Source organism: Neovison vison, chromosome 7 (assembly GCF_020171115.1).
Source record: "Neovison vison isolate M4711 chromosome 7, ASM_NN_V1, whole genome shotgun sequence".
Classification (NCBI taxonomy): Eukaryota; Metazoa; Chordata; class Mammalia; order Carnivora; family Mustelidae; genus Neogale; species Neogale vison.
Genome location: NC_058097.1, coordinates 148,240,018 through 148,265,539, shown reverse-complemented (window position 1 = coordinate 148,265,539; position 25,522 = coordinate 148,240,018). Strand labels below are relative to the sequence as shown.

The window sequence follows — 25,522 nt, the reverse complement described above, 5'->3', positions numbered from 1 at the left end:
AACTGATGAATGTATTGTTTAAATGTGGTATCTAAAGAAATATTATTTAGTTATAAAAAGAGATGACATACTGATTCCTGCTACCACAGGGACAAACCTTGAAAACATGTCATAGAAAAGAAGCCAGACATAAAAGACCACCTACTGTTTGATCCCACTTACATGAAATGTCCAGAATAGGCAAGCACAGAAAGCAGGTTAGTAGCTACCAGGGGCTGGCATGAATGGGCAATGAGGAGTGACTGCTAACGGGTAGGGGGGTTCTCCTTGGGGAGATGAAAATGTCCTGGAATTAGACAGTGGTGATGGTTATTCAACCTTGCGAATATATTAAAAACCACTACATTTGGGCGCCTGGGTGGCTCAGTGGGTTAAGCCGCTGCCTTCGGCTCAGGTCATGATCTCAGGATCCTGGGATCGAGTCCCGCATCAGGCTCTCTGCTCAGCAGGGAGCCTGCTTCCCTCTCTCTCTCTCTCTGACTGCCTCTCTCTCCGTCTACTTGTGATCTCTCTCTGTCAAATAAATAAATAAAATCTTTAAAAAAAAAAAACCACTACATTTTACAGAAAAATTCTGACTATTACAGTATGTAAATTATATCAATTGAAAAAAAAAAAAAGACTAAAAACAAACCCCCAAAAAGTATGTGAAAGAAAAGGAAACATGACCAAATATTACCAGGGCTTGAAGGAGACTCCCTCTACCCACCAACCCACTTCTTTATAGATCTTATTTTTCTGTGTTGTACAATAGGCATAAGTCACTTTGTAAAGATGCCAGGGCTTCCCTAACAAGATACGTCTCAGGTCTTGGTGAAAGAAGAGCCTGGAAAAAAAAAATATTGTTAGTAGAGAAATATGGAACCTATTACTCTAAATCCTTTGATGTTAGAGTCTCTGATTCTGCGATTTTACACTGTGGAGTCTGTTTCTCTGTGATTGCTCAGATCCCTCCAGGGCCTGCTGTGCCAGCTATGAGAACTGCGGTGCTGTCTTCTGCTCAGCTATTTCTTTCTCCAGGAAGCCCTCCCTGACTCTTCCAAGCCCTACACCCGGCAGGGAGTCACAGCATGTCCCACATTTGGCAGTGGTTTGTTTACTTACTTTCTGCCTCACTTACATAAGTGAGAGCACAGATCTTACTTGTGTTATCAATCCCTGGGGCATAGCATGGTTCCTGGGGCACAGTAGGGGCTCAGTAAATAACAAGGGGGTGAATGCTGTTGAATGAATGAATGAACTCTTTAAGAGAGAATGGTCAAAAGTGAGGATGGATGAAGTTTAAAAAAGATGGTGAGTTCATGATGATCTTCTCTGGCTAGCAGACTCCAGAGATTTCTTCTTGGAGCTATCCTTCTCTTTGGATGTTAGGATCTATGAAAATCAAGCTTAGAAAATGCTTCCTAGGGGCAGGGTCCCAGCCACCATCAGGCTAAGTCAAGAATACAACTGGTGTATCCCAAACAGGTCTCCTCTACTCAGCTTTGATAAAGTTTATCACTCACCTGCCCACCTTCACAGAGCCCCTGTCACTGCCAGGCTCTGGGGGTACTAAGGTGAGCATTTCGTGGTCCCTGCTGACCAATGACCATGGCATAGTCAAGTTAGAGGAACCAACCACATACAATGGCCACCATGCATTAAGCTCTCCCTAGCAGTCAGGTGCTATGGTGAACACTTTACACACATTAAGATACTATGTCATTCCAGGGCACCTGGGTGACTCAGTCAGTTAAGCGTCTGCCTTCAGCTCAGGTCACAATCCCAGTGTCCTGAGATCGAGCCCCGCATCGGGCTCCCTGCTCAGCGGGGAACCTGCTTCTCCCTCTCCCTCTGCCTGCAGCTCCCCCTGCTTGTGTCCTCCCTTTGTGTATGTCAATTAAATAAATAAAATCTTTATTAAAAAAAAGATACTTTGTTATTCCATCTAAACATTCCTATTTTTTCCAGAGGATAAACCTAAGACTCCAATAAATAACATCCAAAGTCATGACGTCAGTATCAGAAAATTATACCAGAGAGAAACCCCACTTACAGGGAATCATTTAGACAGAACTTGTCTTACTCACTATCAGATAGAACTTGAGGTCCAGGAACCTCATCCTGGACTACCCACGAATGTGGGTTCACTACCAGTGAACTGGAAGAGTGCTGGTTATAATTCACTCCTTTATGAGCATCCGGAAATTCATGGTGGAGAAAAACGCAATGAATACAGTGAATGGGGGAAGACCTTCAAATATTACTCAATCTTCAATCAACATCGGAATACTCACTCTGGAGAGAAACCAGGTGCCAGGGACTTCTCTAAGTGCATCATAAATATCAGCTCTTGTGTTCCTCCAACAACATTATAAGGAGGTACGACTCCATCTCCATTTCAGAGATGCAGAAACTGGGACACAGACAGATAGTCTCATTTTCCCAAGGTCACACAGCTAGTAAGGGGTGTAGCTAGATGCTGGAGCCCAGGCCCGTCGGGCTCCAGAGATCACACACTTTTAACCATTCACACTCCCTTCTAAGTGGGATCGTGTGGTTCTGTCTGGCGAGTCAGGAAAGGCTTCCAGGGAGGATGGGGCAATGAGGAAGACCCTGAGGAACGGTCAGAGATGAAGGCCAAGGTCTGGAGAGGGCGACTGAGTCCACGCCGTGCTTAGGAAGTGGTTGGCAGCCTGGTGTGGCTACTGTTTGTCCTGCAGGTCTGAGAGGAGCACCAGGGAGGAGGACAGGCCAGAAAAAGGTCCACTCACAGCCCAGACAGTCATGGAGCACCTCCGTCCATCAGGTCCTGGGCTAGGTGTGAAGGGCCTTGAATGCCAAGCTAAGGAACGTGAACCATAACCAGAAGGCAACAGGGAGCCTTGGGCCTTTGGGGGAGGGAGAATGATGGGCCAGGATTGTATTTTGGACACAGACGTGCCCCCAACCCCATAAATTTCCTCTATCCCTGGCCTGATAGGCAATCATGGACTCAATTGGGCAGGGTGGGGACAACACAAGGGGGCATTCCTTCTGCCCTACATTCTGACCCACTTTCTGGGTGTGAGAGCAGCCATCAGGGAGCAGGGAGGCATGAAGAGCAGGTGGCTATGGCAGCAAAGAGGTTTCTAGGGCCCCTATCACACGCTCCCTGGTAGCAGAGTTATTTATGTACAAGCTCGTCCGCTCTGGCAAAATTGAACACCCCGCCCTGTGTCAGAACATCGCCTGCTTGTTTACCTACCATTAGTGCACCTGCAGTTCAGGACAGCCCAGGAGGGGGAAAGGGCAGGAAGACAGGAAATGTCACCCTCATTTCACAGATCTGGGGAGCCTGAGGGAGCGCACTACAGCCTGCTTCATTCCACAGATGGAGAAATCACAACCCAAGGGAGGGAAGGGTCCCTGCGGAGGCCAGGAAATAGGCTCAGAGAGATTTGCCCACGTGCACAGAGTCCCAGACAGGGAGGGGAGCCCCAGATTCCTGGAGTTCTTGTCCTATTGCAGCAGCTCAACACCTGGCAAGGCTCCTGTGTCCAGAGGGCAGCGTGTCTGGCAGGGCTGCGGGGCAAGGGTGGTAGATGGGGGCTCTGACCAAGTCACGCTCCCAGCCTCTGGACTTCCCATTGGCTTCTGAGCTGACAGCAACCCCTCCCCCTTCTGCTTGCATTCCCAGGTTCCCTTTTCTGGCCTTGAGCCAGATCTACAGGGTGCAGAGTCAGGAAGGAGGGGGCCCACCAGGTGGCCCTGAAGAGAGAGGAGAGTTTCTTAAAGAAGCGTGGCGCATTTGCTGGTAACCTAAGAAACTGGAGATCTGAACATCAAAGGCTAATAAAAATTTCAACAAGCGGGCTGGCAGCTGGATCCCAAAGAGCCCACAGACCGCACCTGAATACTCTCCAAGCTTCTTTAAGCTTAGGGAAGACTGCTGGCGGAAAAGTAGGCAGACCCGGCCGGAATCCTGTGTGTCCTTGGGTGAGTTTAGCACCTCTCTGAGGCATACTTTCCCCCCTGAGGAATATGGGGCGCTATCTACCACACAGCATGAAGGCACATACAAGGACTTGGTACACAGCAGGGAACTGATAAAAGGAAGCCAACATGATTGGTAATATGATGATTGTTGTTATCATTGTTCCCCTCCCCCTCCAGCACCCAGGGGAGAGTTCTTGCCTAAATGTCCCTTGAGTGAGAAGGCCTTGGGGTGGGAAGAGATAGTTATGTTACCCTTGCTGGGCCAGGCAAGTTTTTTTAGTTGTCTGTCTTCCTCTCGGTCTCAGATGGAAAATAATAGTTTGTAATGTTCTCTTCCCAGTTTAGACCCTCACAGTTCAGAAATCTCTGGGGACATGCCCTATTTCTTCTTTCTGTACTAGCCTTTCCGTCTGTTCTCCCAACTGCGATCCTTTCTTCCCGATGTCACCTCATCCGAGAAGGCTTCCCTGACTGCTCTCATCTCCAGAGGGACTGTGCTGGCTCCTCTCTCCTGCCTCTTTCCCATCTCCCCTCTTTCTATCCATCTTCCTTCCTTCCTTTATTTTCTTCCTTTTATTTTCCAATCTCTGGGCCTGCCCCAGTTCTTACCTCCAGGAGATCTAGGCCCCTGCGCCCTGTCCCCAGGGTACCTACACTCTGGAGCAGGAAGACAGATGCTCCACAAATAAACAAAGCTTCCCTCAAAAGCACAGTGGGAGGGCGGAATGAGAGGATGTATAATGTCCAGCTCGGTTCCAGGCACAAAACAGCCACCCACACACATTAGCACCTGTCCCTCCCCTCCCCCATCCAGCGCCCATGTCCCCTCGGCATCCGCACTGGCTTGTATCCCACCTCTCCTTGGAGACAGCCATGCAACACTGAGAAACTGCAGAGATCAGAAGCCTCTTCCCTCAGTCATTTACTTTCCTCGGTACATGGCTGGTGCTAAATAAATATTCTGTATGAATGAATAAAGGAATTAAAGAGAGCCAACCCCCAAACATGAAGCTGGGGAGAAACAGACCAGGGCCAAGTGGCAAATCAGAGGTGGGCAGCCTGGCCAGCAACAGGAGACGCGGCGCGTGGGCCTCAGCGGGAGCCCGGGACACACAGGGCGGCCCCAGACACAAGGCAGTCAGATGTCCCCAGAGGAAGACTTTATTTGAAGTTTCATTTGTTTGGGTTTGGTTGTTTTGTTGTTTTGCCAATTCACACATACAAAGTTTTAGGATCATAGAATAACATATCAAAATGAGACAGCAATACTTTTTTCCTTCTAGTGGGTCATAAAACAGCAGAGCCGATCTCTATGGAGCGCATCTCGGACTCTGTGTTGACCTCCCCAGGGGCGGGTCAGAGGCTGAACGTCTTCTGTGGTCAGGGGCTCTGTCCAGACTGAAAGCTATGGCCTTGGTGGCAGCTCCTCTCTGAGAAAGAATTCTAAGGGAAAAAAGCCATGTCTCATATTTAGCCAGACAAGGTGCCTGTGACCTGCAGGAGGAGGCTCGTATGGGATGAACAGAGCCATTGCCACGGCTCGCCACGGCGGGGTGAATGCGCCACCCCCCATCCCCCACCGGGGACATTTGGCAACGTCTGGAGACATTCTGGAGGATGGGTGCCAGCAGCATCCAGTGGGTGGAGGTCAGGGATGCCACCTGCACAAGACACAGGTCAACCCCATTCCCACCACCAAGCAAGATTCTGCAGCTCAAAGTACTGATAGTGAGAAATCCTGCTCTAAACTTAGAGTTAAATAAATTGTATTAAAAACAAAGGGAATACATACTCCAAATTTATCATTACTGTAATTTCACTAAATTTCCCTACGATGCTCTTGAGGCTACTTATGTCGCCGTGGGAATGCTGTTGGATGGTGTCCTACTGCGCATCTCTCCCCATCCCCACGTTCAATGACATCACTTTAGTAGTGCGAACTCCTTGGTGGGAGAACTTGGTGGCAAGTACCACCACACCACCTCCGTTGTCTTCTGGACAGCCAGTTGTTGTCAGTACACCACTGGGTGTAACCCTAAGTAAAGAAGGGAATTCACAAGCCTGGGAGATGCTGGTCAGTTTCCAGCCCAGGTAGATGACTCAGAACCAGCCTGCTTCCTGCAGTGTGGAACCAGGATCCAAATGTGCACAAAGTCTACACCCCTCATACACACAAGTGCCACGCACACCATACACACACACGCATAGACACACACACCCCACACATACCCACAGAGACCACACAAACACTGCACATCCCTCACCCACACCTACAGACACCATGCACACCACACATACAGAAAGCTCCCACATATCACACATGCCACAGCACACACTCACTGTGCACACTTGCCACCTACACCACACACGTCATCATATGTGTGCCACACCTCAGATGCACACGGACTCCACAGACACACACACCACTCACGCCTGCAACACATATCTCACTCTAATATCCCCACACACAGGCCGTACACACACCACACAAACACACACATAAGGAGCCTTCTGGTCGGCAGAGACCAATAGTATCTGAAATCATGCAAACAGTGAAAGAATGCCAGTCTGACTGACCACCTTCTTCAATGTCTCAGTACCTTTACCTTTACTCCCTCTTCATCCTCTGTGGCCTACCCTTCCCCACACACCACCTCCCCACCAGCCTCTTGGTCACTGGAGCCCTGGCTGCATGGTTCCCCATCCCTGCTCTGTGTCCAGCTCTCTGTACGCTGAGCCCTGAGGGCTGTGGCCTCCGGAGTCTGGCCCTCCACTCCTTCCCAGGGCGCATGACAAGCAGTTCCCTGGGTGACTCCACCCACCCAGCCACTTGGCTGCCACTCAAGGGTGGTGAGTCCAAACCCCATCTTCAGCCAGATCCTCTCTGACCCCACACCCACCAGCTTTGTGACATCTCCACTCAGATGTCCTCCAGCTCCTCAGACAAGTCCCACACGAACTTCCTGTCTGTCCACATCTGTTCCTTGCTTCTGTTCCATGCCCCTGCCCAACCCAAAGCTCCCAGGTGCTCAATGTCCATCTCAGGAATAAAGGAGTAAGTTATGTAAACCCTACACAGAGAGGAAAAAAACAAACTTCCATGTGAGGCAGATAGGAAGTCTTACCCCATTTTACAGATGAGAGTCCTGAGTTTTGGTGAAGTGAGGGACCAGCCCAGAAGCAGCAGCCAAGGGGGCGGGTAAGGCTGTGTGTGTAGGACCCAGAGCTGGGGGCTGGAGGCAGCAACAGCCAGGCCAGGGCAGGCCCTTCAGCTCTCCCCAGCCCCGAGTGAGGGGGTTAGTTACAAAGAAAAGGAAAAGGCGTTCCTGATACGCGTCCTGTTTCCTCTCCTCCTCCGGGCTTCTCGGGCCTTGGAGGGCGGATGTCTCTGGGCTGACCGCACTCAGCTGTGTACAGACAGAAGGTGAGGGTCTCCCTGGGGCCCGTCCACCCCAGCAGTCAATCCTGCATGAACAGGGGCTCCCTGGAGTGACCTCTCAAGTGTTCCTTCCCAGCCCAGGGGAGCCTCTACACATTATCCCCCAGGGGATACTCATCACAGTCAGGCACCTCTTGTGCATCAGACTGTCCCATAAAGACACCTCTACTGGGAAGCCTTCCATGTCACCCTCACTTGCTATGAAGTCCCTCTGTAGTCCCTCTTCTTCCCTTCCTCCCTGCCCTATAGCAGCCACCCCCCCCCCAACATACATGGCACAGCCTTCTGTGGCTATTGTCTGTAGATCTATGCGCCCCATAAATCATGCTGGGGGGGGCGGGTAAGCAGAGAGGAGGGAGACAAGGGCAGAGGCCATCAGTGGGCCTTCCTGAGTGACAAGATGAGCCTCCCTCAACAGACAGGAGACCTTCCTGAGGGCAAAGGGCAGATCTCCTCTATCAAATAAAGATTTCCCCTGAGGGAAGTGGCTGTGACTTTCAATCATTAGAGGTTCTTGCAGGACAAAGATGATGCCTCCTTCCTTAAACAACGAGAGCTGCCGGTGGACAAGAGAGCTATGTCCCCTCCATTAAATGGGGAGCCCCAGGAAATAGGAGCCACATCCCCCCCCCCCATCAGACAGGAGTCTCTCTCCTGGAAGATGGGGCCATTCCTCCTCCATTAGACTAGGAACTCCCAGAGGGCACCCCCCCCACATCTGCTTGCCCCGACAACAGTCCTCGGAACAGACTTCATTCAGTCAAAGAGGAGAAGGGCTTCCCTCTGGGGGCAGAACCAGGGGGAGTTCTGCCCAATCGTCCCTTGTGCAGGGTCTCCCGCCACCTCCCATTCATGCCCTCAACCGACCCAAAGCAGCCTTGCTGTACTTAAGATAGCCATGTGTCTGGATGGAGGCCAGCGGCTGCCTGTCCCAATCCAGGAATGTTGACTTCTCAAGCGATTTTGAAGGGGTGACGAGGAAAGCCCTGACAGGAGGATGGCCAGGACAAGCTGGGCACCCAGCTCTGGCCTGGATGCCACCAGATGCGCGTGGGCTCCCTGGGTTTCTGGTCCTGCCTCTTCTGCCAGCCGGGCAAACCTCTTCCCCCGGGGACCACTAATGCCCCACCAGCCCCCAAATCAGCACCCACTGCTGGCTACAGTGACAGGAGGCACAGGAGAGGAAGGACAGGTCCCGCTGTGAGGACATTAATGGCCTCCCCGAGGGCCAGGTGCCATCCCTGAGCCTGGTCCAAGCTGCCTTCACAGTCCTCTTCCCTACATGTGCCAGCTCAGGGAGCTGCTATTAGTTAGCATCGATCCACAAAGTGCTTTGCTGACACTTTTTATGAGCTTAGCCTCACCCGGGGCCCTGGAGGCTAGGAGCAAGATGTGGAAATGGAGCCGGGAGGCCCAGGCCACTGCGCAGAGGGAGAGAGCAGTGGAGACCCGAGGCCAAGGCCCAAACAAGCCCAGGGCCGGCACCCAGTAAATGTCAGCTGAATACATATTCGCTGAAAAGCCACCTTAATCTGGTAACTTAACCTGGGTATATTTTGTTATTATTACTATAAGTTCTATTTATTGCATTTAATACAAGCTCACTGCTATTGTAAACACTATATTAACTCATTTAAACCTCACAAGAACCCTGTAAGGTAGATACTCTCATTATTCCCACTCTACACAGGATGAAAATTAGACACAAATAGGTTAAGTAACTTGTCCAACATCACAGAGCAGAAGAGAAAAAACAGAAGCAGCTCAAATGATCTGCTTCATCAATTAAGAAGTGAAAATATAATTACAATGCTTCTGAATTTTAAAAGACTTATATACTTTTGAAAGATATAATTTATCCTGTGTTCCAAATCAAATACATTCATTATTGGACATACCCGTGGTATTCTCAGGATGTGAGAGGTCCTCTCAAAGAATAATAGTACGGATTTGTAAAACACAAGTTTTTCAGTCCTCTCAAAATACAGTTCTCCTCTCTTTTTTTAAAAGATTTTATTTATTTTGAGAGAGCAAGCAAGAGTGAGCCCGTGTGCCAGGGGAGGGGCAGAAGGAGAGAGAGAGAGACCATTTCAAGCTGACGCCGATGCAGGGATTGATCTCACCACAAGATCGTGACCTGAACTGAAATCAGGAGTCAGATGCTTAATGGACGCAGCTGCCCAGGCACACTTACACACTTCTCCTTCTTTTGAAACTTCTCACTGAGCAGTTTTATTAAAGTTTAGAAAGTAAGAAAAATCCACAATAGCAATCGGTTTAAGATTTCTCATGTATTTGTTATGTGCTAGGTATTTTGCATAGTTCTCATGTTTAATCTTGAAGACAAATTGAGAAGCCATTATTCCCTTAGTCCCTTGAGGGCGCCTATCTGCAGCACCTTGGTGGGCGTGGTGGTGGATGTGACCCACTGATGTCCGCCCCGCCCAGGCTGGGAGCGGCTCCCGGGAGGGGGTTGCGCTTGGCACAGAGAAGGTCCATCTAAGGGGTTAGCGGCTTGAGGTCAGGCAGAAGACGGGTGGCTTCATCAGCCCGGGCTTCAGCTGTCTGCAGGGTGAAAAGTGGTGAAAATACTAACCACCACCACCATAAACAAACTTGCTGAGTGGCCTTGGGCAGGTTCCTGCCCACCTTGGCCTCAACTGGCTCACCAGCTCTCAATCCGGGTCACGTTACCTTGATGGGCCTCCGCAGCTGAGAGGAGGTAATGGGTATGAGGAGTTCCTAGGAGGCCAGAGACAGAGGCCTATTATGAGAACAAGGCTGAATTAGCAAGCATTTTTAAGAAATCCATTTTCATTACTTTCAAGAACACAGAGGCCTACGGATCAGGTGGGCACAGCAAGGCCAGCGAGAGCAGCTGTCCTCAGTGAGGCCACAAGCAGGAAGGAGCCCTTAGGGCATCTCCAAACCTCTCCCAGAACCACACCCTGGGACTTAGTAATCAACACCTCCATACCCAACCCAAACCCTCCACCTGCTCCTTGGGATTCCCTTCTTTGTCCTGGGAAGTGTAAGAAGCCTGCCAGGAGGAACAGTGTGGGGCTCCTTCGTTAGCCACCCATCTGGAGTGACAACTTTAGAACCAGCTCTGGCTGCCCAACCCAGATGCTTGTAAATCTAATGGAGCTGGTTGTGGGGACCTGCTCCATTCTGAGGATCGGACTGCCCCGTGGGGACCTTGCCCCAGCCAGATCCCAGGAGGCCAGCTTGCCCAGCCTTCACCATCCTGCCTCTATTCTACTGCAACTATGGCAACTAGGGGGACACTGAGAAGCAGAGGGGGTCTGGGGTGAACACAAGGCCCACATGTGGTAGGGGACGTAGATGCCACAAACCAAAAACAACCCTGCAAAGGGACTATGAGAGAGAGTTGTAAAGAAGGTGACAGTGATTCCAGGAGGTGGCTCGGAAGTCACAGAGAACAGGCGACATGTGAGATGGGACTTGGAGAATGATTAAAAGTTTGCCGGGTCATCAACACTGAAGTGATGTGAGTATGCGTGGAATTCTAGAGCAGACTGTATGCTTCCAGACCATTCCAATATCACGATCTCATTCAATTCTCTCAAATCCCATAGTGGTGTTCTTACCTGCCCTCTCTCACTGCCCCTCACGCACATGCAAATAAGGAAAATAAGGTCGAGGGAAGACAGATGATGAGCCCAACGGGGGCCAATTTCCCGGGGAGAGGGTACGAGTAAAGGAGGGATGCTGGCCGAGATAGCCTCTCCCCATGAAGGGGGTGGTATTCTTATTCCTGTTGGGCAATAGCCCCTCATTCCCCGCCCCTGCTGGTCTGTGATGCCCTCTTCCCAGCCCCAACATACGTGCATTCTCCTCCAGAGAGGCCAAGGCCCCTCAGCAGGGTGGCTGGCAGAGGGACAGAGCAGCCTTCAGAGGAGGCCAAGGAAGAGCTGAGCTTCTGAGAGGCCCAGTTTGGAGGCGCCACCCCCCACTCCCGAACGCTGATAACCTCGACCTCTCCTACTGCAAATATCCTATCCTCTCCTGAGCTCCCACAGCTGCCGCCAGCCGCTCCCTCTCCTCCCTCCAGCTCTTGCCCTCCCCAGGGAGCAGTGAGCTCAGCCTTTCCCATCAGCCATCCCTGGGAATGCTGGGAAATGCACAGAAGGCCAGGAACCGGCAGAGACCTGCCCCAGAGAGGGAGGAGGAGGAGAAGATAGGCTTTGGGCTTTTCCGAGGGCCACTGGGGGCGTCCTGGAGGCAGGGCTCCATTCTGCTGCTTCTGCTGAAGCCCAGGCTAGGCTAAGGGCACAGTCTGCCTGTCCTTACCACTTGCTCTAGATGAAGGTGGGATCTAACTGCTGGGGCTGGAATGGGCCTCTTTTTATGGATAGGGAGACAGAGGCCCAGAGAGAAGAGGTCAAAGAAGCATGTATGGAGACTGACTGCCATGTCCCAGGCATTGCTGGAAGCTTTCACATTTCTGGTCTCCTTAATCCTCACAACCACCCTGCAAGGTATGTGTGGCAGGCTGACGAATGGCCCCCTGAGATGCCCACATCCGAATGCCTGGAACTGTGACTAGTGTAGCTTACATGGTAAAAGCGTCCTCGCAGGTGTGATTTAGTTAAGGATCTCCAGATGGGGCGACTCCCCTGCATTATCCAGGTGGCCCCAGTGTCATCACAAAGCTCCTTATAAGAGGGAGGCAGCAGGGTCAGAGAGAGAAGAGGCAACTTTGTGCTAAGGGAAGCATCGAGAGAGAAATTGGAAGATGCTAGGTTGCTGGCTTTACCGGGAGCCAAAGAATGCAGGCAGCTTTGCAAAAGCTAGATAAGGCAAAGGAACAGATTCTGCCCTCAAACCTCCAGAAGGATCGCAACCTTACCAACCTACTTGAGAACTTCTGACCTCCAGAACTGTAAGAGAAGAAATATGTGCTGTTTTAGGCCACTAAATCTCTGGTAATTTGTTATAGAAGCAACCTGAGACTAATCATCCCATTCCCATTTTGCAGATAGGGACACAGCCTCAGGGAAGGCACGTGACTTCCTTGGGTCCTGCATGCTCCCTCCCACAACACACTTCCTTGGGTCCTGCATGCTCCCTCCCACAACACACTGGAGGACCCCCTGGGACTCTCCATGGGCTATGAAGGCTGGGAGCCCCTTGGCCAGGGCTGAAGGCTGGGGGAAAGTCTGAGAGGGAGGCAGGGGTCTACTACTGCAGGGTCAAGGTAGAGGAAGGATGGGATCTGGGGAGGGTAAAGCCGTGCCTACAAGGAACTGTATTATGGCTGGGGCCTCCTGGAGCCAGTGACTGAGTACTACCCTGCCCCAAACCGTGAAGCGGGGGAGGCCTGTGACAGGGAAGAAGGGCCCTGGCTACGCAGCTGGGCTGAGTGGGCCACGAATTTGCAGGATTAACCAAGATTAGATGAAGTCTCCCCATTATCTCTCTTTGCTCCTGATAAAACCCCTGAGAGGAAGACTCCTTATCCTTCTTCCCATAGGACTGGTGGGGAAAATGAGGCCCTGGAGGTTAGTGGTGGCCTCAAGTTCTCATAGCTGGTAAGAAGAGGAATCTGCGTGTTTGTGACCATCAACGTAAGGAAACCATGACCAATGGCTACTGAACTCTGTGTCTCCTGTCGCTGACATTTTCTGTCAGGCTTGATGTGTACCTGTTGAGTCTCTCCTTGGCCTCAAACCCCTTCACTGCTCCCTGCAAGCCTTTCACAGTCTGAATCCACCCACTCCCGTCCCCCCACCATACACACGCCCTCCAGCCACACTGACTGCGGTTACTTCCCTAAAGACACCAAATTCTGTACAACTCTGTGGACTTTCCCACAGGAGAGAGGCTCCTGCCTCATCAGCCCGGTACACACGCACTCATGGTCCTGGCCACACCCGTTCCTCTTTGTGGGTAAGGGAGAGGGAGCAAAGCCAGAGGTCAGCCCTCAGCAGCAGGAGGCCTGGCAGACTGGAGCTGAGAGGGCCCGAGTGAGCCAGTCATTTCCTACACAGTAAAGGAACAGCACCCTGGATGGGGCACAGAGTGTGGTGGGTTATCTTCGCGGGGGAGCGGGCCCTCCCAGAAGTGCAGACCCCAGGAGTGGGGCTGATGGGGTCTCTAAGAACGTTAGGGCCCACCCCTCAGGACACACGTAGTGGCACGGAGGCCCAGAGAAGGACAGAACTCGCCCCTCGCTCCACACTGTGTCACTATGGGAGTTTGGGGTCTGCCACTCACAAGCTGGGTGACCTTGGGTAAGGAACGAGTTGTTCTGATCCTCATCGATAGAATGGAAATAACAATGCCTTTCTTGATGAACGCATGGACAGGACCTGGTGCTGGGAGGCCTGCGTGAAGTGAAAGCCACTCTCGCCATTGAGAGAGCGGGGACTGGACTCAGGACACTGGCTGGGGGAGCTCATCCCTCTCTGTGATATAGCCGGTGGGTTTCATTTAACGCCGGGCTGGGCCCCGAGGTGGGGGACACCCAGACAGAAGGATACTCAGCTGTCTGCAAAGCCGCTGCTTCTGGGCCCCCAAAGCTGGTTAGTTCTTAATCTCACCAGATCGTCTCTAGGAAAGGGATTACCAGCCTGATTTTCCTTCCCATTAAAGAAAGGACTACCCCAAGGGAGTCAGCCTGGGCTACAGGGGCTCCTGATCCAAATCAGGGCACTGCACTGCCCTCCCGGAGGGAAGAATCCACTTCCCACAGGCAGCACTGTGCTGGGCTTCTGGGCTGTCACTTTGCTTATACCTCACTCACCACAGCCACCTGAGGGGACTAGGAGGCCCATTCTGATGAAGAGGAAGCTGAGGTTTATGGAGGGTCAATAACCTGCCAGCCACGGGAGCTGGCAAGGACACATTCCTACTGCTCCAGGAGGCCTCCAGCAAGAGTTGTTCCTATTCTAAAGCCTTGGGTCCAGGGGAGGAAGCCAGAGCCATGATCCGGCCCCAAGGCAGCCAGCCTCCTGACCAGTCGCCTGCGGCCCCTGGGGCCCATCACCTCCCTCCAGGCCCTCTCCCCTTACCTCAGCCTCCCCAGAGATCCGCTGTTGGTAACTATAAACAGAGCACATGGCGTTTTGTTGCCTCCATCCGGACAAGGCTGTCCACCCCCCACGCCAAGTTCACATCCACTCCATCTCAGATACTCGCTCATTGGGTACATCCTCAGAAAGCCTTTGGTGACCTCCCCCAAGTAGGTCAGCACCCCCTCAGGTATTCTCAGGGCACCCCTCACAGTGGGAACTCTTGCCATCTCTCTGCTCCAGACTGAAAGCCCCATGAAGCCAAGGACAGGGTTTGTGTGCTGCCCTGGTTTCCCCAGGGGTGTGCCTAGAACTGGCACGTGGCCTCGGCAGGCCACTCTACACTGGCCTGGGCCGGGCACCGGGCTGACTGCTGAGCCCAAGCTTCATGCTGAATCCTGCGATTACTAGGACATGGGGTTTCTCATCCTCCTGTATAGATGAGCATGTGAGACCAAGAGAGATAGCGGCTTCCCTGAGGACACCCAGTTAACCTGGCCCATGGCTGGGACCAGCTCCTAGAACCAGCTAAGTCATCTGCGCACCCAGTGCCAAATGGAAATGCAGGGCCTCTTGTTCAGATGTCAAGACAGTGACAGAAAAGCATTTAACCAATCCAGAGGGCCTCCTGAGCTTGGGGCTCTAGGTAACCGTACAGGTCACCCACCCGGAAGCACTCCCATGTTCTGACTCCTGACCCAAACCCAGGCTCCTCTGGCTGAGAGGCCCTTGGGCATCAGTCTCTTTTGGGAAAGGTTCTCACACCTGAGCATGGGTCAGAATCACGTGGGAGACTTGTTAAAACCCAGCTTGCTGGGTCCTACCTTCTGAGTTCCCATTCGGTGGGGAGGGGGGGAGAGGTGGGCCTGGGAATATGCATTTCCAACTGTTGCCTTTTTAGAGGTACTGCAGACACAGTGGCCCCGAGATGCTGAGAACCGCTACCCAGAGGAATGCACACTTAGAGGCATGCAGAATCCAGGGCGCTGTGGAAGAAGAGATGGGCTATCAGCGTTGAGAATATCCTGCGTCCTTGCCAGCGGACCCAGGCCCCCAGTGCAAAGGGCCAGCCCTGCCAAGAAGGAGTGTGGGAGTGGAAGGGGAGAAACGAGGAAAAAGAAAAACTTTACACAGGTTACCTTAATTTTTGTAACGGTCTCGAGAGGCAGCTTGTGCTTTTTTATTGAAGAGGAAATCTCTCATGCAGAAGTCAGTGATTTGCTCAGGGTCCCGGCAAGGAAATTATGGAGACCGCAGCTGAACCTGGTTCTAACTTAATTGTTGTCACAAGCCTGCTTCATCCAGCTGGCCCTGACAGGTTCTAATCCCATGACCTGCTCTGCCCAGGGGAACAGAGCTAGTGGCCTTGGGTTCACGCAGTCCCATGCCCCAGCAAGGCCTCGAAAACCCTGAGGACCCTCCCCCTCCACCACCTGCCTGCCCCCCCCAAACCCAGGCCTACAGCACAGAGACCTGGCACCCTGCTGAGCGGGCTAAGTGCTGGCACCATTCCAACAGGCCGGGGCACCCATCCCCAGAACAGAGGCTCCTCCCACATCCCAGTCCTTTCTTTCCAGCCTCCCTTCTTTCCACTTACTCGCATCTACTCTCAGCCCCAGATCACACACCCTCTGTTCCTTCTGTCTGGAATGCCCTCCCTACCCTGCTCTCTGTCCAGCTCTGACCCATTCTGAAACACCACACGTCACCTCCACTAGGAAGTGCCCCTTCAGCACCTTATCCGTCCTCACCCCTCTAACGTGCCACACTCTGGTTCACTGGCTGCTCCTCCAGAAGTCATTCTACAAATATTTACCAAGTTATCTGCCCTATTCCAGACACGGTGCAATGTGCTGAGGGTACACAGCCCAGGCTGAGCTCCATTGGGCCCGGGTATGGGTCTCCTTCACCCTGTGAACCTCCTCCAGGAGGGGCAGATGGAGAAGGGGTCCTTGAGGGTCCTCAGGGAATGATGGGACCTCAGCTGGGAACATGAAAAGGTGGTTGGGGCTGGGGGGTGGGTAGTGCAAATTCTGTACTCCAGGCCACTGCCTAGCTGGAGGGAGCAGCTCCCCAGTGTCCCATGCCTGGAGCACAGATCCTTGCCAAAGCAGCACAAAACTACAATGAAATGAACACAAGGCACGTTATGTGCCCTGACACCAAGGGGCTGCTTATGCCATGGGCTCCACAGGGAACCAAGGCCTGGAGGGGAAAAGGGACACCTGGAGCAGGAGGCAGCTCTAGAATGGGCCTGCAGCCTCCTCTCCCAGGAGACGTGGGTTTTAAACAGGAGGGGAAGGTGGAGGCAATGGGCCCCCACCCTGAAGGATATGTCCCGTGGACTCCTCGTCTGGAGACAGAAGGCATTAAGGGAAAGCCACAGCCCGCAGAAGCCCCAGGCGGGAGAGGACGGCTACTGAGGAGCAGGGAGCCTGGAGTGCGGCCAGACTGGCAGAGGAAACATCTTGAGAGGCAAGAGGGAGGAAGGGAGGAGGAATGAGAAAGGAGGAAAGAGCCAGACACGCAAACACCTCCGCCTCCTCTTTCCAACCAAAACAGAATCTCCAGAAGACAGACCTGTGAGGAAGGAGACAGGGAAAGAAGCCGGGGCCTCAGAGGGGCAGTGTCTGGGCAGGCGCCCAGGGCTGGAGTCTCTGGAATCTTCAGGGACTGGGTAGCCCTGCTAGAGACTGGAGCTGGCTGGCATGGGGGGTGGGGGTTGGGCATCAATCACCAGTGCCTGCCCAGCTCTGTACCCACAGGAGCTGGGGCTCAGGGCGGGAGGTGACAAGGACTCTGGTCACTCCTAGTGCTCCTTCAAGATCCACTCAGGTACCGACTTTTCCCAAAGCTCCTGAACCAACCTCTGGGCTGGGCTGGGCTCCACACAGGATTGAACACAAACTCAGAAAATACTGGGCAGCAAAACTGACCTGATGGTATAGTCAAGGCTTAGCCCTCAGAAAGGCCACAGGCCGGTGGGAAAGCCAAGGAATTCAACGGATGGAGAGCAGGCACTGAGGCAACTCCGAACTCCCAGACAAACAGGACTGGCAAGCACTGTGGGACAGTCCATAGAGCCTTAATGGGTCCCTTTTACTCTGGTGGGACAGGCTGCTGGGATAAGGAGTCAGGAGGAACCAGGGGAGAGGAAGGGGGAGTCCTCATCTTTGTCCCCCACCCCTACTCCACACTCATACTCTCATACACACACACACTCCCACACACACTCTCTCTTGCAACACAAAGAGAGTCCTGGTGCTGAGGGGCTTCCAGGGATCTGGGTTCTCATCCTGGCTCTAGGACTCAGATCATTCCCTTGACTTTTCTGGGTTATTCCATTCCCTCACCTGTATAATGGAAATTCTCCTATCTGTTTTCCTCTCAGGAGAATCACCAGGTTAAGGACAGGTCTCCACATAAGTAAGAGCTGAGGCCTCTGGTATGACGTGGGCACATAGGAGAGTCCCACCCCATCCCTGTCCCGGCTGGTACCTTCTTTCCTGAGGCCTTCATTTTGGGATAGCGAGCTGGGGAGACAGAGGCTGTGGTCAGGAGAATGTGGCCAGGTCTGGCATCCAAATGGGAGAGTGGCCCCAAAGCAAATTCACTTCCTGCCCAGGGGCCCTTTCTCTCCTTCCTCTCTCCCTACTGGAGGAAAACAACCCTCCCCGCACTACGTCCTCACCACTATGTGAGAAGCTTTATTGCAATGGGGTGTGTCTGGGCTCTTCCTCATCTGACCAGCTCTAAGCTGCTAGAACTGAGGGATCCTTCTCTTGTTTGTTTTTTTATCATAGTGAACCAGTCAGCCTCGGGTGAACCTTCCACTCACTAGAGGACGTAAGTCAAGTGACTCCCCCTTCCTCAGCCTGTTTCCTCATCCAAAACGAGGCGATGACAAGAGGGCCTACCCTTTAAGGTTGTTCTGAGGATTGACCAAATATAATGCCTAATGCTTGGTAACACATATAGCTCTTATTATTATGAATAATATTCCAAAAATATTTACTTCCATGTCAGACACTGCTGACCACCAAGGAAGAATGGTGACTAGGGCAGGTTTGTGCAACGGACCCAACGTTTCCCTTCTAGCAGCGAAGACAGCAGGGCTCCACACTGCCCAACACCAGGGGGTTCCGTGGCACGGGCCACAATGCCAACAGCGTCACCCACAAGTGTACAGCTCCACAGCCCTGCAAGACAGACATCCGAAAATAGTCCACGGTGACTCTTACAGTAAGGGCTGCCAAATACAGGGCTCCGAGAGCCCAGGTTAGGTAATGGACCAGCCTGGGAAGTTGAGAAGGCTTCCTCAGGAAAGGAGGTCTGAGTTAGGAGCTGAAGCAGCAGCGGTAAAAACTCGGAAAGGGGCAAGGGGTGGCCCATTACACAGTGGCTTGGAGGCAGGGGCAAGCCTCATTGAAGGTGCTGAGGGAGAAGGGGCATGCGGTGCAGGGGACAAGACCAACAGCACCCAGTCACCAGGTGGCCTTGGTCACCAGTCGGGATTTTAATCGTCAGCCTGATAAGACATTGGCAGGGTTTCAGCAAGGAACGGATGCAAACAATGGAATGACCCTTAAATGTGCTCACTTTGGCCACTAGGCGGAGAATGGAAGGGCAGAGAGGCTGGAGTAGACCCTGGGAGACCAGTTTGGGTGAGGGAGGCAGGTTCAGTAATAAGGCTGCTCTGGGTTCAGATCCCACATGTGCACTTTCTGAGCGGGAAGCGAGATCCCAACAGCACCTGCCTCCTTGGATCGCTGTGAGGACTCAATGAGCAACTTCACGTACGTCAAGAACTGGCAAGAATCCCAGGCCCACAGACAGCCCTGTGTGTTCAGCTGGCATGGTTTGTCCAGGGGAGACACGGACATGGAGGCTGCCCTCATGTGAGAGGGAGCCATGAGACAAAGGGAGGCAGGGCCGGACTCCAGTGGTGATAGCAACAAGAGCCCACTTCAAGCACCAGCTGCTCCAGCCCCAGGGCCAGCTGTGACCGCGCAAGACCCTGAGCCAGACGTGCCCAGCTGAGCCCTTCCCACATCCTGACCCGCAGAAACCAGGAGAGAAAAAAAAAAAAAAGAACGTTGTTATTTCCAGCTACTAAGTTATCAGCTGATTGTTTATGCAGCCAAGGAGAAATGCAACAACTTGTACTGAGACTGACCTGGCGGGCGCCTCCTCTCCCACAGGCAAGGCACTGAGCCTTCACAGCGAGAAAGGCCTGCAGGGGAGAGGGAGGACGGGCAGCTGCAGAACCTGGGACCTTTGCAACTTCCAGGATCCTGCCCTCAGAAGGTCACTGGGTGGTTTCGAAACTAATTGTTTCAGCATTATTTGGAATAGCAAAAAAACTAGAAATAATGTCTATGCCAAAGAAGGGGAGAGTTCGGTAAACTGAGGAGCATTTGCATGAGGAGCTCTGTGTGTCATTAATAAATATGGATTTATTAATGCTAGGTTAATAGCAGGGAAATGCTGGAGGAAAAAAGACACTAGTCCAGATGTCACAGACAGCTTAAGCACCATTGTGCCTGAACACACAGGCACCTGCACACATACACGTACACACACATGCATAGCAGAGAGGGCAAACACTGAAAAAAAATTTTTAATGTTCTTCCAAAGCGATGAAATTATGGACAACTGCTATCTTCTCCTTGTCTAAACTGAAGGTTTTGTGTTTTTATTTTTTTTTAAATTTTACTTCATTATTTATTTATCGGATGGAGAGAGACACAGGGAGAGAAGGAACACAAGCAGGGGGAGTGGGAGAGAGCGAAGCAGGCTTCCTGCTGAGCAGGGAGGGACTCGATCCCAGGATGCCAGGCTCGAACCCTGGACCCCCGGATCATGACCTGAGCCAAAGGCAGACATATAAGGACTGAGCCACCCAGGCGCCCCTGATTTTGTGTTTTTAAAAATAGTTATTGAATGATAAATATTAGTTCTTTTTAAATGTGCCCTCAGAACTCTCGTCACTGTGTCTCTGGGATGGCACAGTCCCAGAAGGCTAGCCTGGTAAAGGTAAGGGTTCTTGCCTTTGTTGTTCTGGGCCGGTGCCCTGGTGCTAGAATGGGGCCTGGTACGCAGCAGGTGCTTAGCAAGCCTTTGTTGAATGAGCAAACGAATGCATGGCACTTATCAGACCGCACTGTGTGCTTCTGAGTGCCCAACAGCCTCCGGAACCAGCCCTCAGACGGGGACCTGGTCTGGCCCCACTCCATATCCCCAGGATTCGGCACAGGGCCTGGCACTGAAAAAAGACCCATGGATGAATGAAAGGCTGAATAAATGAGTGTTCTACCCAAGAAAACTTCCCTGAACCCAGTGTGCCAAACCCTTGAGAGCCAGTGTCCACATGTGCAGGAGTGTGCTGTCTGTGTCTGGGAGAGAGGGGAGGGGATATGAATGCATCAGGGCTTTCTGAGAAGCCAGAGAACTCTGCCTGGCCTGACGCTGGCTCTGCTTTCTTCCAGAGGCCCTCTAGCACAGCGCCGCTGCCTGTTTTATCCATCCTCCCACCACCAGGGAGGAGTTCTGGAAGCCTGACTCAAGCTACTTAAGACGTAACTTTGTTTTGAGAGAAAGCAAGCTCCTTCCTGGAATGACTTTTCTGCTCCTTTGCCTGGGGACAACCTCCATGACAAGCAGCTGGCAGGGGAGCCAGCAGGTGGAGACAGAGCTCTAGGTGGAAGGAGGGCAGGTGGCTGGGGGTGAGCTGAGGGATGCAGGTGGAAGAAGGGGAGTACAGGAGCTGAGCAAGACTCCCCTGTGGGTGAACGGGAGTCACCAGGACCTGGTGATTGTGTGTGTACTGAATGTCACAGGGAGGGAATGTGACGGAGTGGAGTGACGGGCTGAGGACAGCAGTGGGAGGGGTGCCGACATGGACGGATTGACAGAGCAGAGATGGGCGGCAGCCAGAAACAAACTGTTTCAGTCCATGAGACTCTGAGCCTGAATGACTGCTAGAAGAGTCGGGGAGGCCGACAGAGGCTGGCCAGGCCCAAAAGGAGGCAAAAGCTTGAAGGCGGGAGCTCAGGAGAGACCCCTGACTCCCTCTTTTATTTTTTTTTTCTTTCTTCCAATTTATTTATTTTCAGAAAAACAGTATTCATTATCTGACTCCCTCTTTGACCCCCTACCTCAGTTGTCCAGAACGCAAGCCCTAAAAATACTATCCATTTTTTATAAATTAAATCTCCACAGATGTGACATGTCAGGCCCATCCCACGCATGGGCTCAGGTTTGGAGGTTAAAAGACACTGACAGCCCCAGAGCACAGCCTGACCTCTCCCAGGATAAGCAGGGAAACCAAGGCCCAGGGACTTACTAACGTTCCAGAAAGCCCAAGGCACCAGCCCCCAAGACCCAGGTGTTTTCAAAAGCCAAGAAAGAGGACTGCCAGGTCCTAAGGGAGACAGTGCCTGCTCAGGAAGCTCCGAGAACCGGGAGGTGATGCACGATTTTCATTAACAGCTGGAGCTACAGGATCAGCGGCGGGGAGGAGGTACAGTAGGGCCTGACTCTGCATCCAGATATGAGGGCGGCCCTGAGAACAGGACCCGGCCCCTCCCCTTCCCACCCCCACCTCCCTGCTCTCCCAGCCCCGCCCTCAGGGCACAACCTGGGCCTGGTGCTAAGTGAGCAAATAAATGAAAATATGAATGAGCGACAGTAACAGCAGCTAACACTCAACGCGGTACCCACTTTGTGCCAAGCACCGTTCTCAGCATTTCGCAAATATTAATGCATTTAATCCTCAGGAAAATCTTATAATTTCCATAATAAAAGATTACGAGTCCCATAATAAAAACTTCATTACTCCCATCTCACACCTAAGAAAACAGAAACAGAGGGGTTAAATAACCTGCCAAAGACCACAGAGCTCTGAATCCCCTGTCTTATTCTAGAACCCTTGGTCCTACCAGTCTGCCAAACTGCCTTCCACTTGACACCTGCACACTTCACGGCTGTTCAGTCTCACCCCACCTTCCTCCAGGAGGCTCACCCCAACACCCATGTCCCACCTCCAGCATCCTTTCCTTACGGATGTGTCTTTTTTTGGGGGGGGGGCATTAAAAAAAAATAATGTATTGAGGTGAAATTCACATAACATAAAACTTAGCATTTCAAAGTGAACAATTAGTGGCATTTAGTACATTCAAGATGTGCAAAAAAAAAAAAAAAAAAAAACCCAACAACAACAAAACAAAAAACCTACCTCCTCCATTTCCAAAACATTTCCATGGCTCCACAGTGAAATGCCTCACCCATAGGAAGTCTCTTCTCCCCATTCTCCCCTTCCCCCAGCCTCTGGCAGCTACAGATGGATCTATTCTAGACATTTCATATAAATGGAATCATACAATGTGTGACCTGGGCAACTGGCTTCCTTCACTTACAGCAATATTTTCAAGGCTCGTCCCTGTCACAGCAGGCACCACTGTGTCATCCCTTGTTATGACTCAATACTCCTCCATGGTTTGGACTGACCACAATCGGTTTAGACATCCATCCACTGATGCACATTTGGACCATCTGTTTTCACTTTCGGCTGCCTTTTGATCCTCACCATGACCCTGTGAGTGAGGACTATTGTCCTGTCTCCTTTCTGGAAGCAATGCCGATATTCATCTGTGGTCCAGAGGTGACTCGGAGTGGAGCCCCCTGCCTGCCACCCTCGTCTACCACCAGCCAGTCACCCACCCTGCAAGCCACACCTTCCCTGGACATCAGTTACCACAAGCCAGGCTCTGGGCCAGGTGCTGACAACACAGAGTGGAGGGCTTAGGTGAGGCCCCAGGGTGCCCCAGGGCCTGAAGCTGCAGAGATGTGCTCCTGCCCACCCCCGGAGGTTCCAGAATCCAGGCACACCACATCCAGAATGAGTGGGGCAGGAGGACCCTGCTCCTTTTCCTCCCTAAGCCTTAGCTTTCCTTCCAGCATAGAGGGAAGATGGCCCCAGCAGGAGGCTCTAGAGAGTTACACAGCAAGACTGCGAGTGGAACAAGACTCCAGAAAACACAGGACTCACAGCCACGGAGTGGAGAGGGGGCATGGGATCAGGACAGCCACGAAAGTTTCCCCTACGATCGGTCGTTTCACCCCTAAGACATAAATGCACGAGATAAAGCCCTTTGTCTGGAATGTCCACTAAGCCTTCCTGCTGTGGAACTTTGAGCTAAACCTTCTCTGAACCTTCTCTTTGCCCAAAAGTTGGGGCTTGGGCGGGACTCTAGAATTCTAGATTCTAGGTTGAGAGGAGTGAGCTGCCTTCAGAGGGCCCTTCCTTTTGGTATTTTTTGTTTTGTTTTGTTTTGGTTTGGTGTTTGGGTTTTTGATAATGAGGGGGAGAAAAAAAGAGAGAGGTACGGGGAGGTGGGCGGCGGAGGTGGGGAGAAAGAATCTTAAGCAGGCCCCGTGGCCACTATGGACCCAGACGTGGGGCTCAATCTCACGACCCTGAGATCATGACCTGAGCCCAAATCAAGAGGGAGATGCCTAACTGACTGAGCCATCCAGGGACCCTTCTGGGTTTGTTTTTTTGTTTGTTTGTTTGTTTGTTTGAAGACTACTCCCCTTCAGGCCACCTCTCTGTTTAAGACAGTGGGACTCTGAGCTCTAGAGACACACAGAGGCCACCTCCTTCCTGTCCTCCAAGAAACTACCTCTGCCACATGTTTGACTGTTAATGGGACCATCCTGAGGGAGCTTCTGGAACTCAGTGTGGAGTTGGTCAGTCTCAGTCGTCACTAACAGTCAGCACCGCCTCCTCAGGCTCCCCTCACAGAGGCCGGACAAACATGTGGCAAATGAACAAGAGAACCAACAAGCAATCCCTCGATGATTTCCCAGCTTCTAGCCTCCCTTCCCAGTCTATTTTTCCACATTGCTACCACTTGAACCTTCACCTCCTGCCCCTCCTGCAGGTTCTGTGGCTTTAAGCAGGCTGCTTAATTTAGCTGAGCCTTGATTTCCCCATCTGCACACAGGGACTCTCCTTGGCAGCGAGGGAGATGAAAAGAGAAAGCAGAGGCCCAGTACCTCAAGGGCTAAGGAGTCCTCCAGGGAAAGCAATTGAAGGAAAGCTGTTTCTCTTTGGCACCCCACCCTATCCTACACCTCTCAGCCTGATCCTCTGATCTCCCTCTGTTCCAGAGCCTGGAGGAAAGAGCCTAGCCCCTGGGCTGGCCCCTGGCTGGATGTAAATGTTTATGCCAAGTCCAGCCTCCCAGGGACAAGTTATTTGCTCTGCTAGTAATTAATTGCAGTAAGACTGCCTGGGTAATAAACTCTGCCGGGGAAACATAAACAGTTTGCACTGAGCTCCAAATCCATTGTGAGGCCAGCAGAGAGGGTCTGCAGGAATGGAATGTTCCCCCTGCCAGATGACAAAGACCCCTGGAGATCATGCAAAAAACAGCAGCTGACATTATGGGGTGCTTACCTTGTTCTTTGGCACAGTTGGGCCCTTGGACATCTGATACCACTATTTTCCCCGTTTTAAAGAGGAGGAAGCTGAAACTGAACAAGGCAGGGTGACTTGCCACAGCTGGAAAGTGGCTGGGCTGGGAGGGACACAAAGCCTGACTTCAGAAAGGAGGGGGGGAGAGAGGGGAGGAAGGCAGCCATTCATTCACCAAAAATGTATGGGTACCCCTTGTGCCGGGTACTGGGACCAGAAGCAAAGAAAAGAAAGTCGCTGGTACAGAGGGTGACAGCAAATTACTACTGACAGTCAGTGGCCATTCAAGTTACTACTGACAAGCAGGGCACAGACCACCCATTAGGCCTCTGGCAGGAGCGCACAGTAGGTGTGCAGTAAGTGAGTTTCTGGCTTAAACGTCCTGCACCTTTCTTTGACCCAGTGCAGCTTCTCGCCAACCAGTTCAAGGTGTCTGGAAGATACTGTGCCAGGGCTGGGGGTGTAGTGATGGATGAAAAAAACACAACATTTGCCCTCCGGGATCCCAGTCCAACCAAGGGTATACGCATATGGATAATGGAGTAGAATGCAAGACAGTTGGATGAGGGTCATGGGGGAGGAGTGAGGGATAATCAGTATTTACTGAGC

General features: G+C 52.2%; 1 protein-coding gene across 2 annotated transcripts in view; it reads right to left on the bottom strand.

Annotated features, from left to right (window-relative positions):
• Nucleotides 1-25,522, bottom strand: part of ARRB1 (arrestin beta 1) — a 73,980-nt gene that overhangs the window by 32,282 nt on the left and 16,176 nt on the right. The window contains exon 1 of one of the 2 annotated variants that reach the window (XM_044258523.1): nt 7,083-7,123. The exons of the other annotated variant lie outside the window; for it this stretch is intronic. Coding sequence (XP_044114458.1) covers nt 7,083-7,087 — 5 coding nt within the window. The 5' untranslated portion in view covers nt 7,088-7,123. Of the gene's footprint in view, nt 1-7,082; nt 7,124-25,522 lie in introns of those variants that run through there. 2 annotated transcript variants of the gene reach the window in all.